Source organism: Cloeon dipterum, chromosome 3 (assembly GCF_949628265.1).
Source record: "Cloeon dipterum chromosome 3, ieCloDipt1.1, whole genome shotgun sequence".
Classification (NCBI taxonomy): domain Eukaryota; kingdom Metazoa; phylum Arthropoda; class Insecta; order Ephemeroptera; family Baetidae; genus Cloeon; species Cloeon dipterum.
This window is the reverse complement of record NC_088788.1, coordinates 8,264,585-8,285,200: the sequence shown is the minus strand read 5'-3', so window position 1 is coordinate 8,285,200 and position 20,616 is coordinate 8,264,585. Positions and strand designations below refer to the sequence as shown.

General features: G+C 37.9%; 2 protein-coding genes across 3 annotated transcripts in view; one reads left to right on the top strand and one right to left on the bottom strand.

Annotated features, from left to right (window-relative positions):
- Positions 1-2,409, top strand: part of LOC135939506 (G-protein coupled receptor dmsr-1-like) — a 26,601-nt gene extending 24,192 nt beyond the window's left edge. For both annotated transcript variants that reach the window (XM_065483925.1, XM_065483924.1), the window contains exon 7: positions 1,385-2,409. In XM_065483925.1, coding sequence (XP_065339997.1) covers positions 1,385-1,648 — 264 coding nt within the window. In that variant the 3' untranslated portion in view covers positions 1,649-2,409. The remainder of the gene's footprint in view (positions 1-1,384) is intronic.
- On the bottom strand, positions 2,068-20,616 carry SmydA-4 (SET and MYND domain containing, arthropod-specific, member 4). The gene is made up of 7 exons (XM_065483923.1): positions 20,474-20,616; positions 18,671-18,882; positions 15,154-15,537; positions 12,747-13,167; positions 7,985-8,199; positions 6,114-6,283; positions 2,068-4,073 (listed from the first exon to the last, which is right to left on the bottom strand). Exons 1-7 carry the CDS (start codon positions 20,489-20,491, stop codon positions 3,826-3,828), a joined length of 1,668 nt encoding a protein of 555 aa, XP_065339995.1. The 5' UTR covers positions 20,492-20,616; the 3' UTR covers positions 2,068-3,825.

Sequence of the window (20,616 nt, the reverse complement as noted above, 5' to 3'; positions counted from 1 at the left end):
TTGGAGCCGCTCTCATCACATATTCATACCACTGCCGAGGGCAAAATGTCGATTTTCGCGACGCGAAAAGGCCCGCAGCGCCGTTCTGGCGCAATTCCCGCAAAAAAATGAGATAAAATTCAAGCAGTTAACGTCAGACTAGAAAAAATAAAACGGAAGTCTTTTTAAGGGCTGTTAAAGCAACTGGAAAAACTGCTTGTTTGTAAAAAAGAGGGAATTTGTAATATAGTGCAAACTCTGTGGCTCTTTATTGTTTCAGTTTTAATTAAATCGTGTTTTTCCTCAAATTTCTATAGGGATTTGTTTTCCGTGCCTCCAAATGAGCTCATATTTTTACTTTTTAAGAACTTTGACGCATTTTCCGCAGTTTAAAAATCGATTCGTATCTGCAAAAGCAGGAAATTAACAATTTGATCAGAATTTCTACTGGAAATATCAGAAAATTGTCCAATTTTAAGATTTAAATAAATTAAATACTAAAAATTAAATTATTTTATCCGGGAATCCTCACCCCTGTTTCAAAATCCCCCCTCCAGTTGTGACTCTACGAATCCAAATGAAGGGATATGAAATCCAAATCACCCTCTGGCCCATAGATGAATTTAAAAAATAAATCAGAATAATTGGTGATTTTTGCGTAGATTTTGGGGGCTATTGGGGTGGAGGGGGCAAACGGGGGCTACTTTTGCGTTCATTCGACGCAGAATTTGAGCACCAGTCCAACGAACATTGTTTTTTTAGTCTATGACCAATAGGAGCAGAGCTATTAATTTTTGAAGGCTGAAAAACGTGTTTTGTGACACTACAAAATTTTGGTTTTCGGGGACCGGGCGGGGACCTATGCGCCGGTGAGCAGTGATTCCGGCACCAGTTGATGCCCCTCGGTGGGGCTTGTCCCCCCGGGTTTGGTTTTCAAAAATCTAACCCTTTTTGAAATTTCTACAATTTTTTATATTGCTGAATTTTGGAAAATAAAAAGGATTAAATTTATTCATTAAATTCTCTGTGCCAAACACGAATTTTCCCATAGATATCCATCGCACACGCGAGCCCGACGTCGATCTGGAGACTGATTTTGAGGTTGTTTAGCGGTCATAAATAAATTTAATTTGTTTTTTCGGTATTTACGCCTTCGGCACAGGCAAAAACGGTTTTATTTTTGTTAAAATTCGAGGGGTTGGTGGATTTCAAGTTACAAAGTCTTAAATGAAAGGTCTCGATGAGTCCTACCCCCCGATGTACCCTGATGACCTTTTTCGGGGTAACCCACCCTGAGATCAGTCCCAGAGTCACGTTTCGCGATTTTTCCAACGCCACCGCGACTTTTTGCGTCTAAAACCATACACGCAATAGTTTAATATTGATTTTATGTGTGTTTTTACAGGCAGTTCTAGGAGTACTGAGTGGGCTGAATGGTCCGTGCTTCTTCCAGACGTGCTACCAGATGCTGGGCGAGATGCTGGACCTGCTGGCGCTGTTCAACGGCGCCGTCAACTTCGTGCTTTACTGCATCATGAGCCGGCAGTTCCGCGCCACCTTCTGCAACCTGTTCGTGCCGTGGGCGGTGGCGGCGGAGGCGGCGCCGCCTCCGGGCACCACGGCCGTGCAGGCGCCCGTCCCGTCCGAGGTCAACTCCACCGTCGTCTGATTGTGACAGCCCAAATAAAAAAAAAAACAGAAACAGATACAAACAAAAAACGCGAAAGGAAACAAAGACTGAGCCGGGGGGCGGGCGGTGGCCGCTGACTGAGCCCCGGCCGCCACCCCCGCCCCCCACATTTCTCAAGGGGTGTGGAAACCCCCTCTCTTTTAATGTTATAAACTGTTGACATTTTTGCAGATTTCTTGCATTTATTTTAGTTTTTAGAAATTAGGAAAAAATATTCCTTGCAAGAAATCGGTAAAAATTTACTATAGGAAAATCCGGGTGTTGGAAAATACGGCGATATTATTGTATTTTTATTCAACCCCTTCATGTCTACTTCCCTCTCTTTTTCTCTCTCTCTTGGCGAATGTTCCGATAATAAACGATGAAATAAATATAGAAAAAAATAAACAGTTGTAGTGTGTGCTGTCCAAAATGAGTGTTTTATTTCACAATATAACATATATTTTTGGTACAAAAGAGCAGGGCGCTATTCTGTTTTAATGGGGTGAAAAGGCAAGCGAGCGCTGGCATTTGCAATTCAGATCACAGCTCATAATTTACGCAAATTCGTCGCTATCAGCCGACAAGATCACTCACGGGCTAATTTCTTTCTGCTCCCAACCAGATCGTGATCTGCGTTTGAAATTTCAAACATGGTAAAAATACTAGAAAATAATAATGAATACAAATTACAAATCTCCAATCAAAACCAGGAAATATTTTTTAATTAATTAATAAAACCTTGAAAATGGTGATTAATATAGGTTTGAAAAAGTGACCACCTAAAAGCTTATTATACAATTTCTCATCGTATTCATGCCGCTTTTTTAAATTTTCCAAGATTTTTAAAGGTTGATCAATTTTAAGGATTTTTTATAAAAACCGAGATAGAAAATAATCAATTTTGGATTTTATGATATGTGTGTCTGTTTCGAGTAATTAAATAAATTCTAAAAAAAAAATGGAAAAGGTACGTAATTCATCCAAAACTGCGGATAATTATTTTTTTAAAAATTCAAATATTAAAAAATATTGTTTATGATCACTTGAAATTTCTTAACAAATTTTAAAATATTGCTTCGACCATCAACAAGTTTGTTTTGTAGAAATTAAAGACATAAATTAAAAATGGGTCGTTTTTAACTCTGAGAAAAATTCACCATTTCTTGTTTTTCATCTTTGCCTTTTAAACTGCAAAAATCTGCTTACTTCCTTATAATTTTTGTTATATTGCTCTAAATTATCTGAAGTTTTCTTTTTTTATATTTTGCATGGCATTGTAAATTATTTGAAAGTTAGGCTGGCATTATTTTGTTCTAAATATCATCCTAAGAGATTTATTTTTTATTGAAGAAGATAATTTGCCAATTTTACTGTTCAAGGTATGATGAGAAATTTTATTTTGAGTTTGTAAATGTTAAATATTTTAACCTGGAAAATTTTTCGAAACAAATTTAAATAAGACTAAAAGAGAAGCCATGATTGTGTTCTTGCCGCAGTGCCGTTCCGGCCCTTTAAAATTAAAAAAATGACAACGTGCCATTCGCAATAAAAAGTTCTGGCTGAGAGCAGAACAGACATGTACCCTTTAAATTAAATTTGCGAAACAAAACGCTGCTTCTTCGCCCAAAGAAAGAAATATGTCGGATAAAACACGGTGGCTCTGCTCTTACTTTTCGCAGGCAACGCGCGTACGTCTCTTTCATTTTTTCGTACAACTGACGCTGCTTCAACAAAATAAATCAAATAAAAAGGGAAAAGCAGGGAATGGCGGTGTAGGAATTCGGGAATCGGGGCTGAAAAGGAGCTTCTTTGCATTACAACAAAACGTGCAGTTGGTTCGTTCGTTAGGCTGATTATATCTTCGAGCCTGAAACGTGTCTTTTTCCGCGTCTTCCCAAGTGTATCAAAAATAATCCTCTTAAATGCTTGATTGCCGAAAAATACATAAAAATCAGCGGAAATTCCCATTTTCCTTAAAGAATCGTTTTCTGATTGGTCAAAATCGAATTTTCTGAAAATTACGCATAAATTTGAATTCAAATTCAGGCGTTATATTCTTTAAAAAGATATTAATATTTTCCAAAAAATAAAAATAATGCAGTAAATGGACACAAAGTTAAAATTTAGAGCAAGCATATTCGGATTAGCGTTCAGCCTTTGAAATTTTTGGTTGGTCACTGTTGTTTGCCGCCGATCTGTCGGCGCCACTCGTTGACCTGGACGAGGGCCTGGGTCGCGGCGTCTGCCATCTGGCGCTCAGGGCTGTCCTCAGGGTCGAGAGCGAGGATTTGGGCAGCCTGCTCGAGGCACTGCGCCACCCGCCGCATCTGCTGCTGCAAGTCTTTTTTGCTGATGCTTCGCGCCTCGAACGCCCGCGTCGCCAGCACCATGATCGGCGCGTGCAGCTCATACAAAATCGTCCCTAAAAATTAAATCGAAAATTTTTTTGAAAATTATTAGCGATTGCGATTTATTAAAAGAATGAAACAGTTGAAAGTGAAGGCGTAATTTAAACCGTGAGGGAAATTACGGAATTTTTATTATTTATCTGAAAATTTTACGAAGAGAAAAAAATGTATTTGTATTTTTTACGGCCAGTTTTGAAATTTAAAATAAATCTAATTTATGGGATGGGATTCCAAGGGATTATTTTCTTTTAATTCTCTCTGAAAAGGATTTAAAATTATTTCTTAACTGACAATGAGCTACGTAAAATTGCTAAGATTCTATCTAATAATTATTTATTATCTTTTAAAAACAAGAGGTTTAATACTTTCTTAATTTTAATAAAAAATATTACATTAATTTTATTTCGAACCAATGAATTAATTAATTAATTAACCTTAGCCTAAGCTAATAAACTTTAAGTGGGGGGACAACTTAAATCTGCCGTCATAAGTATTGTTTCAATTTTAAATATAAATTTGTTTTTCCATACAAAATTATTTGCAATTCAACCCTGAGAATTCTTAAAATTATTGAATATCATGCAGACATTTCATGAATAAATTTTAAAATAGATACGAGCAAACTGCATAACTTGAATTTGCATAATTATGTGAATAAAAATCTACACAAAGATTGAATCCTGTAGCATTTTCCGATTTGCATTCAATTTTCTTGCGCTTGGCGCTTGGCATAAGAGAAAAAGGACTGATGTCTCAGCACAATTTAATATACGCAGAGTGAAAGCGTCGATGGCAATTTGATGCGCGGCCCCAGGCCTTAATTAAATTTCTTTGGCGTGGATATCTGAAATTTTAATTTACATTTCGCCCCGGCGCACGTTCAAAGTGCAAGCATAGTGGCGGGGCGTGTGTTCTCCATAACCTTGTTTCAGCGCAAAGTTTGCGTCGCGAAAGTTGTCGCTGAATTTGCATACGACGACACGACATCGACGACATGCACGAGACGCTGTTTAATTCACTTCACAGCTGCACTTTCTACTCGAACCAATGCCACGCCACATTCAGAATTAATCAAAATAAATACCAGAAAGGAAAATAATTACGTAGGTTTCTTAAAATTAAAGAGCTGTTAACTGAATAGACACGGGAACGCGATACAAATAATTAATTTTAAATTTATCCCACTTCCTTTCTAAGGTTTTTGTTTATACAAATATTAATATCAGCCGGTCTTACAATTCCAGAATTGTTTGAAAAAACTTAACATTTTTAATATTTTTTTACAAAAATAAAATTAACATATTTTTATAAATAAATATCTTAAAAAATATTTAAAACAACGCTAATATAAAATTTAAAATATGTTGTTTGCTTATTTAAAAAATTTATATACATTTGCAAGGTTTGTTAACATCAATATGTAATAAATTGCTATTTTTGCTATTAAGTGCCCTGATTTTCAAGCTAAGAGCTTAAATTTTATAATTATTATTAATTCAGCTCATGAAGATTGGACTCATTGTAAGAATTTTTATTGTATGAATTTCATTAAATTTGGAGCCTATAAACTATATCGAAATATAAGTAAAAATGTGGGTAAATTGAATTTTTTCGTCGAAAGAGCTGACGCTTGTATTGAAAAATTACTATCAATTCAGCAAATGAACATAAAGGAATATTAATTTTTAATTATAAAGATAGGTACTAACTCGCAGATTTTATAAATTTCAATAAATTTGGAGCCAAAACCGCAGGTTTCCAAAAAAATGGCGTCAATAATTCAATTTAATGGAACTTTAAATATTTAATAAATAAAAAATAATTTGTGACAATATAGCTTTGTACCAAATTAAATACAATAATTTTTTTTAATTAATAGCTTGCAGAAATTTAGTTAATATTATACAAAAGTATCGGAATAACAATCAGTTTTACACTTCCCCAATAATAATTTTCAGCCCAAATCCAAAGAGCCAGTTTTTCCGTCGCCACAAGGGCCAATTTTTTCCTAAGGGGCTGCGCCTGGCGAGAGAAAGAAAAAAGATGAAATATACCTCTCAATCTGGAGAGTCCGGGCTCGAGAAGGTCGATGAGGGACAGGAGTTGTTGGCACAGATCTCGCTTCCTGCGCAGCATGTCGTCGCTCAAATCCGAGATGAGATAGCCGGTGGCTTTTCCGTACAACTCGCACAGCGAGTGTTTCACGCTGAGCATCAAGTAGTGGCTGCCGACACACAATAAACGCAATATTCAATTTCAACTTTGCAAATTGCCATAACTCTCAATACATGGCAAATTCCTATTCGTGGAAATTCCATCGGTGCAATCATCCGTCATATTTCATAGAGAAAATGTGTCTTGATGCGACTTCTATTGTGATGTCTATTTTTGCGACAGAGCAGGCTTAAATTCTACGCTTCGATGCGGAAAATGATCGATTATTGAAAGAAATATGTAGGCTGATGCAAACTTTACGACAAGCGGAAAATGAGTTTTTCCTCGTGGATGCTGCTGCTTTACCTCGATAGCAATTTTGCTTGAAGAAAAAGTTTTTTGTGCACAGAAATAGCTTTTAAAGAGAGTTTCTCAAGTGGTGGCTGCTATAATGGAAATATATTGTAGCAATCAACTCTAGGAATTTTAAGACCTTTTTTTCCAGAATAAAGTCGACTAAATTTAGACTGTTTTAGAGGTTTCCGAGCAATTTAGTTGGAATGATAGTGAATTTCCCACCAAAATCATTTAACACACATACTGATCAGGTCTTTAGGATCATGTAAATAAATAAAAAGAAAGACATAGGAAGCACTGTAAATTTTCGAGAATATCGGCCTCAAAGTTAGCATTGTTTTCAAAGGAGAGGTCTCAAATTAACTTAATTTTGTATATTCTAATTTCCCCCCAAACAATTAAAGGTTCTCTAACGGCCAGTTGACATTTCAGGCGAATTTTGCGCGAAAATAGCGAATTTGATAAAAATTTGCTTAATAGAAAAAGGCTTGAAAATTAATCAGCTTTCTGAATATAGGCAGTTTTTAACGCTACTATAAACTGCTGAATTTTAATGAGGCCAAACATACCCCCTTTCGAAAATCTGCAATTTAAAAAAAAATAACTTTCTAAATTCAAAAGTACTATTTTTTTATCTCCTCACTTTCAAACTTTCGTAATTTTTCTCACCTCGGAAGCAATTGATTTCCTTTGCTAAAAAAATAGGGCCTAACCAGTAAAATTTGAAAAATTGGATTTTGGGGCACTTTCGGTCACAACTAATGAAAAAATTGGTCGGTTATAGGGTTAACTTGTCATGTAGTATTATTTAAAAAAATAAACAAACGATCATTCGATTCAGCGGGGACCAGATTCGTACGACGCGCAGATATGGCGTCCGATGGAGTGTGGTGCGAAAAACTGATCACGTGAAATTGTGTGAAAATAACCAAGTTTTCGTTAATGTTGTGACGTAATTTGCATTACTTATAATAATTGTGTCTTTTGGATCGTAAAAACAAACTCTTGACACTCGTTGAACAATTCAAAGAAAGCTTTTTGCTTCCCACTTTCAGACGCCATCTTGGATCTGCGCAGTGGGAACCAATTTTATCGCACATCTGGTCCCCGCTGATTCCACTTTAAAATTTTGCGTTTTTGCGGAAAATCTTACGTTTACTTTTTCCAAATTTCAAGCTCTTTGCCATTTTCTTTAAAGGAAATTGTCTTTAACTTAAAGATAAAACACTTTGACATGACAATTTTGAGCTAATTTACATTTTACCCGCTTAACTGAAAAACTGTGCGATTTTCCTTCTCTTTAAAATATGAATTGGATTTTTAAATCGTAACTAAATCTCTAATAATTTACTTACTAAATCATCTTACTCAAAAAAAAAATATATTTCATATTTATTTTCAAAATGTGCTTTACCAGGGAGGCAGGAGTTTGTCGTGATTGGTGATGAAAGCCTCAAACTCGTGAACATCATTGGCTTCGATGGCCTCGGCTTGGTCTCCGAGTTTGCGGAGGAGCATGTCGACGGAGGTCGCGTCGGCCGAGTACTGGGCGCACGCGACGCACTCCCAGGCAGACGCGTCGTCCAGCGGGTCCGTCGGCAGCACGCGCGCCTCGCCGCACTTGGGGCACTGCGAACCAACACACAGAAAGCACTCAGTCAGTTCAAATCCCAGGGGACCGGTGGACCGGCCTCGAGGGCGCGATTCGCCGCTCGCGCAATTAATATTTCCGGCCGCCTGATTTACTGCCGTCCGGCCAGACAGAAAAACTCTTTGCCTTTTTCATCTGTGAATGTGAGCACGGAGCCGGGAAAAAAATCCGCGGAGACGCCCGTAAAAATGGAATTTAAAAGCAAAATTCGAGTGGATATTTGGGGAAACTTCAAATGTGTTTATATATAGCAAGAATAATGTTTCTCCGTGGCCGCTGTCAGGGTAAATGTAAAAGAAAAAATAAATTTATTGGTGAAAAAATGAATAGATAAGAAGAATTATGTTGCAATGTTTGTCTTATAAGACAGGAACCAGGAACAGTGATTATTTTTGTTCCCGCTAAATGTATAGCTTAAAATATAACAGCAATTTTCATAAATTTACTGAAATCCTAACTCTAAGTGTAGAAAAAATTTGTCAATTAATCTGTGATGGTCTAGATTGAAATCCAGGGTATAATTTAAAAAAAAAATATGTAAGCCATCCGTTATTACCTTTAATGGTCTTTTAATGTTTTCTAGCAAAAATAAGCAAATTTAAAATTTAAAAACTAAATTTAATTAAAATTAGAACAAAAATATATTGTATTCTATTTTAATCAGTAAACAAGTTGTTTTTTTATCATATTTTAATATCAGAATTTGTTTTGAAAATTAAGCAGTGATTAAAATTACAGATTTTCAATTAAATATTTGCTACTTTTTATTGAAGAATGAGAAAATTAATTAATATAATACAAAGAGAGGAATAATTCAAAGCTCAAGCAGTACTGAACACCCCAAAAAGTGTGGCGCGTAATTCAAAATTCAAAGACTGTGGAAGATTTAATTTTGCTCGCTCATTCTTGCTTAAAATACAAATTTAGGATAAATTGTCTTATGAGTTTCAAGCTTATCTTAATTGCCTAAATTCATCGATTATAAACCCTTAAAAACAAATTAAATATATTCACTGTACAAATTAACCGTCTGATTATCTGATGAAATTTTATTTTCAAATTAAAAAACAACTTAAAACTTAGAATAAACGGAAAAGAAATTCCTTAAATGCCACCCCTCTTGAAGAAATCCCTAGCTTAACCGGTTTTTCGTGGCAAAAATTATTAAATGAAAAAAAAATCAATCAGTAAAATTTAGAACCTCGGTAACAATTCAGTAACCTGGAAAAATTCCACCAACAAAATAAAAATCTTGTATTATTCCAGTGTTATTAGCAGCACCATTCCTCTTTCCAGGAAGAGGAAAAGTATCTCTAACGAAACAATTTGAGGAATTCAAAACAATCGGCTGTCCCGAATAAATATTCATTGTTGGCGTGCGGAATTCGGCGATTCAAGTGGGAACTAGGAGCTGGGCGGCAGGCTGCAAGAGGAGCAGATTGTGTGTCGCCGGTGGCATAAATATCGCTTTTGACACGGCACGCTCCGCCCTTTAAGTGCTGCTCACTCGCCGGCCGCCGCGGAGGGCAAATTTATTTGTTATTTGCTTAAGAGGCTTTACTTTCTCGCAGCCAGTGCTTTATCGTTAATTTGTGAGAGGCTCACCAGCGGGACGTGAAACACAAATTTTCTAACAAAATTTAATTACATGTAAGTTTATACAAAAATCATCAGCTCGCAGATAAATACTATTTTAAAAATATTTTTCAACGATTTCAACCCTTTTTGAAGATCTATATAGCTAAATTCATAATATTTCTTTCAAAAAGCACTCGAATAGAAGTAAAAAATGTTTTTTAAAGAGAATTTTTCACGTAAAGAGATCCTAACATATATTTACCGCCACCGTGAACTTTAATAAAACGGCCTCTCTTTTTCTTTATGATATACGAACTAGTTTTAATAGAAATCTCTTGCACTTCAGAGGCAGAGTGCGCAGGAGGGAGCAATATCTTTCGTTTTTGAGCGGAAAATTTAATAATTTTGCACGTCCCTGAGCTGGCGCACACACGGTATTATGTCTGACTCGTTTGCGAAGTGAATTAAGCGCTGCGCAGATGCCGAGCAGAGAGAGAGAGAGAGAGAAGAGCACACTCGAGAAATAACAATGCAGCACTAGAATTCCAAGAACACAAAATATTGCAGACAAAAGAGCAGCTGAAACAATCAAACGCGACGCGCGCTGTCATTCTGCCCTCTTTTGTTCCGTTTCGGGATATATATAAAATTGGTTTTGCAGCTTCAGTGGTGCATGCAATCGAACCAAATTTGTCGCTCGTGCAATCATTGAACGGAAAATTCACTGGGAGGATGTCAAATGTAAAACTACAGGCTACAATTTTTTAGCAAAGGGTGTCCAAAATCGGATTGCGTCAACTTTTATAGAAAGTTTTGGACTGTTTGTTGGATTTTCCGTTGGTGCCCATGCTTGTAAAACCAAACAATGGGCACGGAACAACAATCAAGGCATGTCCTGAATATCAGCAGTCATGACACTGATGGCACAATGTAATGGCCACTCTCTTTGTCCAGCGCTTGACAGCTAACGATTCTAAAAAAATACATACAGTACAACAGTATGGTACTACTCTGCTATTCAGAACTTTCACACACGCATTTTCATGTCTGTTTAAGGCTTTGTTTAACTGTAGCTGCAACGTTTTTTAAATTTTACTTGCTTAATTTTATTAGTTTTAATTTCAGAGCTGAATTTTCCACAGGTTCCTACACCATTTTCATTGTTGTTTAAAAAAATTTAAGCAGCTAAAAAATATGTTAAATGTTATCTATATTTATTAAATTTTTCCAAGTGACTAAAGGGTTTCTACGTATCTTTAGATTAGCTTGACAATTTTGTAGCATTTATTTAATTAATTAAAAGCGATTAGTGATTTTCCGACCAAAAGGGTTCTTCAAGATGTGCAAAATGACCTAACCATAAAAAATCATCATGATTAAATGAAAACTAGCTTTAAAATTCGAATAGTAAGCATTTATTACTTGAAATCCGCAAAGAAATGTATTTCTTCGACGCTCCATAACTCAGTCCCACCATTAAGAATTAAAAAACTACCCCTGCATGGCGCTTTTATTCTTACATCCTTTTTCTAAGTGCTTGAGCGCAATTCCAATATCAAATGTAACAACTTAAGTTTCCTTGTTATTTCGATAGCTGAACATTAAAGATTAAGTTGCTACTACGAATAAAAAAATTATATCAATCGAATAAGAACCTTCTTGTAAAGTTCGTCGTCGATGCAGAACGCAATTCATTGTTTTCTCAGGAAAGCTTCAATCCTTTGAAAGAAAAGTTTCTCGAATTGTCCGGCAAACAAAGCCGGAGGGAGGCAATTAGCGAATTAGAGCGAGATTGAAGACGTGAGGAAATGAGCTGCGGATGCCAATTAGAGCTTGGTATAATGAGCTCTCATTTCCAGCATTGAACAAAGTGTTTGCGGGGCCGGTGTACGTATAATTAATTAAAAGCACTGCTGCGCTTCTTTGTCGTTCGATCCAACGTTTAAACAAGAATATATGTTAATTAACGCACTTTGTGAGAGCGGGAAACAAGCCAGGGGTTGAAATTCCGGCTACAATTGCCGAAATGGGCACTAGGAGCCAGCTGCCGCCGCCGCGCTGATCTAGTGCTTCCAGGACCTAATTAACTGCGTTTGCACTGCAGAATGCAGAGCCAGCACTTTAATTATTTCTCACAACCGTTTTCAAACGGAAACTTATGTACCCACGTCGAGTTTCGTGCAAAGGTTTAGCACGGAGATGAATAATGGAGCGAAAATCGAGATCAAAAGCGACTCGTATGCAACGTGCGCGGCAAACCAGCTCGGCAGGTTGCCTACCCTTCGATTTTCTCGTTTTAAGCGGTCTGTGTCGGCGAGAAAGATAAATATACTGCTGGGAACTCATTCCGTGTGAAAGGTTAAATGGATAAAGAAACACCCTGCACCGATGAAATGTAAATAAAGCCAACAATTTAAAGGCCCAGATCGATATTTTATGTAATTTGAACCTCTTTTTCCTTGCTTGAAAGGAAACCCTTTGAAAAATAAAATATTTCCCCCATCATATTCCTTACATTTTTATTTATTATTTTTATAATTTATTTTTTACGGCAAAGACTTTATTTATAGTTTAAATATAATTCATTATTCTATTTTTCAAGACGTAGAATCTTTGATGTCGTTTCTACTGCGATTTACTGAACAAAATTTGGTTGTTAGCATACGACAAATAAAATAATTTTACTCTAAGAATGCATAGCAGCAGGATTTGATAATATAGGGCAGTGCAAGTACCCAATAATTTTAAATTAACCGTGGAGCCAACTGTTGGAAACTTGGCTAATTTGCTATTTTTTTTCAGCTCTAAAATTAACATTTGTTTTTTTTTTTTTTTTTTGACAAAAAAATTATTAACCCAAAAATTCAAAATTGCGTCTCTTTTCAGTTCGTCACGCACCCTGCACCCGGTCAACCCCTTCCCCGCAATTTTTCAAATAAAAACTCACAATTAAGGCGCTGCAGAAGGTGCCGAGCTCGGTCTTGTCTGAGCACCGGCGGCACACGCAGTCGAAGAACTTGCCCTCGCGGAGATGCTGCCGTCTGCGGAGTGTGCCCTGGAGGGTATACGCGTAACTCAGGGTGACCTGCTGACCCTTGGGGATGGCGAGCGTGGCGCGGACCGAGAGGCGGCGCTCGGCGTCGTCCGCGTGGCTCGTGTTGGGCGTGCAGTCGTGCGACATGAGGTAGGCAGCCGGGTAGAGGGCGCGCACGCTGCCACCCTGAGGGCCCACCTCGAAGGCATTCACCTCCAACACGCCGCATATTGTGTGCACCTCTTCGGCCGAGAAGCGGGACGCCAGCCGCCACGTTGACCGGATCGGCTCCACCACCAGCTGCTCGTTCGCCTGCCAGATGGCTGGACGTGCCCTGAAACAAAGCAGGATAGAAATAAAAATTAAGAATTAAATAATAATTGCTTTTGGAAGAGAGGGGAAGTAAATGAAGGTTCCATGAAAGAGGGGAGAGGCAGGAGAGGGAAAGGGGAGAAGCTTTGTAGTGTGGTAAAGGGGAGATCTTGATAGAAGGAGAGAGGGATGGAATTGAAAGAGTGGAGGGGAACAAATTAAAGGTTAAAGCTCAGAGGAGAGGTTGTGAAAGGGGGAATGTAATCTATAGAGTAAGAAATATGAAAAATGAGGCAGCAAAGGGGAAGTAAGGATGAAGATTATTGGTGGAGATGAGAATTTTGAAGGAAAGGGGAATGATTTTAAGGTAACAATAATGGAATCGATTTTCATAGAAATTCAATTTCCCTGAGCCAAATTAAGATGAAAATTAGGAAGTTTATAGAGTTCCTCAGTTAGGAAAGTCTTAATTGTCCAAGAGATGGCCCATTGTTCAATTAAAAATTTATAAGCTAAAGTAAAATCACTAGAAAAACATTAAAAATATTTAAATTGACTTCTTAATGGACGAGTTTCCTTGCAAATCAAGCGCAGAAAAATGAATCTGGGATATTAAAAAATTTATCACCGGATTTCCGTCTGCAGTTTGAACGACAGGAGAAGTAAATTATCTGGTCTTGATCCAGCTGCGAGTGTTTATTTAAACAGTGTGTGTGTATGTGCAATTGAAACGGCAAATTAGGCGAGTTTAGCAGGCTGTTGCGAGTCGCATTATGAAGCGATTAGGACTCGACTGAAAAAGCAAAGCCCCCTGGTACGTGTTTACTCAGCTATTAGCTGTTAGGTGGGCGTTTAAAAGCAAACTTTTCCCACGTCTGTCTGCCGTTGCTGCATGAAAGATGAGACGCCGGCGAGCAAGCAGCCAAAGAGAATCAATTTGGCGTCGACAGACAGCAGCTCGGCCGGACAGGCAGGTGGAGAGGAGAACAGCAGACAGATATATATTATATTTGGGGTGGCGCAGGAAAGCTTTGATTTCGGCCTGCCGCAAGATTAGTGCCCGGATCTCGGATCCGCAGTGTGAATTGTGCGGCCGCCCGACGACGGCTTCTCCACATCGAGTGCCGCCCGAAAGACGCAAATAATAACTCGACCGGGCAGAGCTGGCGAAAGGCAAAGGAAATGTGAAGAAGCAGGAACCGGGGTATTGGGTATCTTGGGTATTAGGTGTCGGTATGAAAGCCCAAAAGTCACGAACAGGAAAGGGCAAATATTGAAAAATTTACGATGGCGAAAAATTTATATTAAAAGTCGCAATTGGCTGTCAAGGAAAATCTGAAGATGCTACGTTTCATTCAGATGATTTTAATTCTAGAAGACTGATCAACCGATGTGTCATTTTTTTCCTTACGATAAATATTTAAAACTTATTTAACCACGAAAATCACTCTTCCTAATTTTTCAGAGCTAATAATTGACAAAAATAATGTGATTCTTTTGAAAAATTATATTTTTTTAAATTTTTATATATTTTTAAGCATAAAAACTTGGAGAAAATTTGTTTCTACAAGAAAAAGTTTCAAATTTCATCGCCCCTGTAAGATTTGCGGATTTTTTTCTCTAAATTTAAGTTTTGGGAAAGTTACACATCTCATATTGAGGGAAAATTTTAATTTTTGACGGAGAGAAAAAAAGTTAAACATCTTATTGAACAATTTCTACAGTAAAAATTAACGTAAAACAAACAAAACTTGAACTTTCAACCATTTCTGATATTTTTGGTAAATTTTCAAACCTTCGTTTTTCGGTAGAATTGACAAATTGTAAATTTTAGACAGAATTTATGGTTCACATCAGGTCATGAACAGCAAATACAATAAATTTTCCATCCTAGAGACGTTTATTTGAATTAATTTTCTTAATTAGAGACTTTTTAAGCAAAAATTAAATAATAATTAATTTGTTTATGAAAATTATCAGATTTTCCTAAGTAATTCCAATATCTCACCTTCTGACATCATTGTGTGCCTCCATCTGACTGACGGCAGCCCACTTTTCAGGGTCAGCATCCCTGAGGGCAAGGCACCTGAGGGGCACGATGGCGTTGTAAAGGTCGGGCCGCACATCGAGCAGGTCGGGGGCGAGGGGGGTGGTGCCCCCGGCAACCAGAAGGGCGCACTCGGCGGCGTGGTAGGACCCAGGGCAATCGGCGCGGCAGAGGGGCAGCCCGCAGCGGGGGCAGTGCGCCCCCAGCCGCAGCGGAAGCCCCAGCTGCGCGTGGCACGCGAGGCACAGCGCCGGACGGCCACCCTGACACGGGCCCACCACCAGCGGCTCCAAATTCCTCAGGATCCACTCGCCGGCCGCGATGTCGCGACTTGCTACTAGGTACCTGGACACAAAAAGATGAAATTGTTGAAAAAAATGGCAAATTGTTTTTATTTAAATTAAATTTAAATTAATGCCAACTGTTTTGCGTAAATTTTGTAATTTCTGCGTGTCTAATAGATTAAATTTTTTGTCACTTTTCCCTTTAAAAATTTATTTAATAATTTATTTTGGTTTTGATAAAATTGGAACTGCGCAGTTATTGGAAATTATTACTAGAATTATTTGAGATACATTTAATGCCTCATTCGGGTATCAAATTTTTTATATCTTGATCAGTGCTCCCTGAAGTTTACGTGTAACACATTCTAGAAAAATAATTGTATACATTAATACCGTAAAAATAGATTTGAAATTAAATTTTAAAAACATATAACATATCTAGGACATATTTGAATATTGATTTTTCAATTAGGAGACATCAAAATAAAATATTATAATGTCTAATTGGAGCACAAAAATTTATGGAGCACTTGAACAGATGAATTTAACGATTTTTCTGAAAGCCATTTCCTATTAATGCCGTTGATTGAATTTTATTGGAGGAAGCTGCCATTAGTTGGCCGGGCAAGGAAATTTAATAAGGGATAAAAAGTGATTTGCTCGCGTGGCCATGGTTCTTTCTCCGCAGTACGTTAATAAAATTGAAAGAGTACTTTTCACTGGGGCTTAATGCAATCTCTCCATTTCATCCCGGGAGCCATAATTTGCTCTTTTGAGAAGCCGTTAGCTCCGGCAAATCTCTCGAGAAGGAGAATCGCGAGAGTTTGTGTATTTCATTGGCTCGTAATCGTTAATGCTCTCTCGTCGTGTAATTGGCGCCGTAAAGGCCTGTTTTCACAGCATTAATAACCTGCTCGTAGCTGGTGCTCGTTGTCTCGCGGCATAATAATTCCTCTTCTTGCACGGGGCGATTAGCATCGAATGGAAATAGACGACTCTCGCCATATTTGCGCATTGCATTTACTTCAGATCGATTCACGCGGGTGCAGCCGCGGCCAAATGGGCCGGAGCATGATATTCCGTTTCGGCGAACAAGCACAATTGTTGTTTCGCACATAAATAGACCGCGCCATTTGTATTCTGACGCTGATAAAGGTATGAATATACGGAATATACCGCTCTTTTCGTCTGACTACTACCCGTACGTGTGTACCAGAGAGCAGCGTTATTCACTCGACAAACTGTCCAGGACAGTGCAAAAACACAACAGATCATAAAAAATTTAATATGTTTGAGAGGATTGGAATAATCAGGAAAAAATGATTTTTAAAATGGCGTCTGATCTAGCATATATATGAATAAGTGCTATACAAGATGGCGAACAAGTTTTTTATGTCATGTGGCGTCATTTAAGGGGACTTTTTTAACTTCCATTATCATTTAAACTTTTTAATTATTTTTAGCTTAGTAATTATTTAGAGCAACGTGAAGATGATAAAGTTTTTCCACCCCCTACATTTTCTATGTAGCCATCATCTCTTTTCCAAGTTCCCTAGCTGCCAAAAAAATTGCCAAAAACAGAGGGTTTTAGAAGGAGAGAGAACGATTGTCAGAAAAACTTTTTTAGTACTTGAGTGACCGTTTAAGTCATTAATTTATATAATTAGGCAGCGGATACTAGATTCGTGCGACGCGCAGATATGGCGTCCGGTGGAGTATGGCGCGAAAAAAAGGTCACGTGAAAATGTGCGAAAAGAAGCGAGTTTTGGTTAATATTGTGACATAATTTGCATTACTTGTACTAATTGTGTCTTTTGGATCGTAAAAACAAACTCTTGACACTCGTACGGCAATCCAAAGAGAGCTTTTTGTTTCTCACATTCAGACACCATCTTGGATCTGCGCAGTTCGAACCAATTTTATCGCACATCTTGCTCCCGCTGTAATTAGGGTGCACGTATGTTTTTTTTAATTAAAATGAGAAAACATCGCGGTTTAATGTTAATTTCATTTAATTAAAAAAATCCACCGTTTAGGTAAATTGTAGCTTTAGCAATCGACTTTACATATATTTTTCACTTCCCCGAGAGTACTTTCAGCCTTTGGAATTCGATCTGAATAGGTCTGGGGCAGAGGGAATCGTGTGCTGCGTGCAGGAGGATATCGCATAATCGGATTTTGCACTGCTCTATGCATTGCTAGTTGAATTAGCTTTCAAACCGAGTCGAGCGATATAGTTCTGTGCACTGCCATAATTGGCCCAATTATATACGAAAATTTCAGGCAATCCGAGAGCGGTGGGATGAATGCACACGCGGTAACTTAATTAATTATAGGATATATAATGCACTATATACGAAGATGATTCCTGTGAATTTCTCCCAGAGCACTCTAAACTTTTAGCAGCTGGATTTTATCACAGAAGAACAAATCGTATTTTTCCAGACTTTCAGAGTCTATTATATCAATTATTTTCTTACAAAATCATTGAATTTTTCTTCAGAGGCAAGGAAACACTCAAGAAACTCGTGATTTTAGTTCACGTTGGCAAAAAGTGGAAAGAAGTTTTGCTCTTTAGTCAGAAAAGCAGCGATATCATGCATATTTTAAACTCTTCTCTCCACTATTCCACTCGTAGCAGCCGGTGGGATGGCCAATTGCACAACGCGCAAGAGGAATGAGAATGTGTATTTTCATCCTTTTCGCTGTAGTCGTTGCTCGCGTTGCTGTCGGCATTTTTTATTTTTTTAACTCTCACAACGACGCTCTAACGAGCCATTTGCGTGCCGATATCAACATTTCGCAACAAAGGCAGTACTCAAGTAGCCGGAAATGAGCTGTTAAACGTGCACAAATTTTATTTTAAATGTCTTACTCGGCTATTTTGGTACAGAAATGTAAACATTTAGCATCCAATTTTCAAAGAGGATATTGAATCCTTCATTTTAAAATAAAAAATTCTTTCATTCATTTGAATTTTATAAATGAAATTTTGAAGAGCAAAAAATGGTATTGTCGATTTCTACAAAAAGAAAAATAAACCGAAGACTGGAAATCTTTGCTGACAATGAGAGTCCTAATTTTGGAAATAAATTCCCGTTTTTTATTCCCTTAAAATTAAAATATTTAAAAAGGAAAAAATAACATCATTGAGATTAGCTGAAATTACTCGACAAAAATTAAAATATTCTCACCTGCCCATAGTTTCCGAATTTTTAACCTCGACGGGGCCGGTGAGCCCCTTGAATTGGGGCTGCTGGGGGGCGTCGGCATCCCCCTTTCCCTTCCCCTGCTCCTCGGCCTCCTCCTCCTCTTCGGCTTGGGGTCTGTTCTCCTCGTCATCATCGCGCTGTGCAGCGTTGTCGTGGCCGCCGCGGTGCCGGTTCTTGTGCTTGCCGCCCGATTTCTGCGCCGAAAACAACACACAATTGAATATCGCGAGAGCTTCCAGGAATGAATTCACGCGTGGCGACGAGCGGTGTGTATTTATAAAAGCAAGCAAGCAAGCAGCCGACGCGTCGCCCGACCGCCCGACCGACCGACGGACCGACCAGCTCTCTTATTTATTTACGACGGCACAGAAATACGAAATGCGCCCTTTGATCTAAATTTAATTGTACGCTGGCTGCAACACCGACACCCAACCTCCAGCCAAATCAAAATTCAGCACTGCACCCCGCCAGCTCGAGCTAAATTCCAGTCTCTTATATGAGGTTTGATTTTAATTTATTTTTCACTCGTGGAATTTGCATTGTTTGATTTTGAGACAAAAGAGGGAAAGTTTCATAGTCATCCTCCCATGGATTTTTTTTTAATTAAAAAATTTAATCAGATCACGCAACAACTATGATCACCTAAAAGCGCACATTGCTCAACAATTAATCAGAATTATCGGAAATCTGGGTTGACCAATCAGCATGCAAAACAATTTATATTTAACCAAAGTGAAGCACATTTTCAAAATATTCTACAATTTAACATTGAGCTGAACGAAATGCTTGATGCGTGGAAAGGAATATTTAAATATTATTTACATCCAGGTTTATATTTATCTAAAGGCTTTCGTAACTAGTTTAAATTTATTTTACTGGAATATATTTCAAAATATCTGTAGGCTATGCTTTACAGCTAAATAATCGTTCGGATAATTCCGAAAAATGGCTTTGCCAGTTCGGTGGTTGATGCATTGTTGTGTTAATGTGACAACAGAGTTAAAATTTTTGCATTGTTTTGATTCCAAACGAAATCAGGAGTGATAGAAACAAATAATGCTAGGTAATTTGTATGACAATGCATCAATCCTACTTTTTAAATCTTTTTCTTCTAATATATTATTTTTTTACAAATTCATCTGCGCGGGTTAAAATTTTTCCGGGCTTGTGATTATTTTTTTAAATTTTATTATAAACCCAGCCTGTTGAGGAATTAAAGTCCTTGTATATAGTTTAGAGTCAGCAACAGATGGCGATATCGTTCTCGTTTACAATAATTATTAACATTTTTTAAATTCCACTGCGATTTCGCGTGGTTTTTCAACCAGAAAATTTGTTTTAAAGGTGTATACAGCGATAAGTTGGGCATAATTTGTGTTTAAGCATAACAAATAAAATTGTTACTCACCAAAATTGCACGTCAACGTATTGAAATTGCAAAAAATGTAAATAAACGGTGGCGCCATCTGTTGGCAGCTTCTTGGCATGATTTATTTTTATTTCTTTTGGAATCGTTTTGTCAAATTTATCTCTATACTTCCTCATAGGGATAAAATGTTTAATTTACAAGAATAATATCCCATACACATTCAGTGCGAATAAAATCTCTCGATTCTGCCGCTCTGTCGATATTGAGAAAAATCAAGTCTCAATTCTAAAAATAGCAGTGTAGAGAATAATTGTTAAAATTAGTCTGGTCCGGGGCTCAATCGGTGCGCCTTTTTGTAAATTTCCCACAAAACAATTCAGCGCGTCCAGAGAAAAAAAAGTTCCTTTCAGTATTACCTTGTGTCTTCTGTGCATGGTGGCGCGTCTGCGGCGGTGCACTGTCCGAGAGTGTGTGCGCGTCCGACTGTCCGTCCGTCCCCGTTGAGCGCCACCGACCCGGCCCCTCTTCTCTCGATTCTCTCGATGGGCACCGGCCCAAA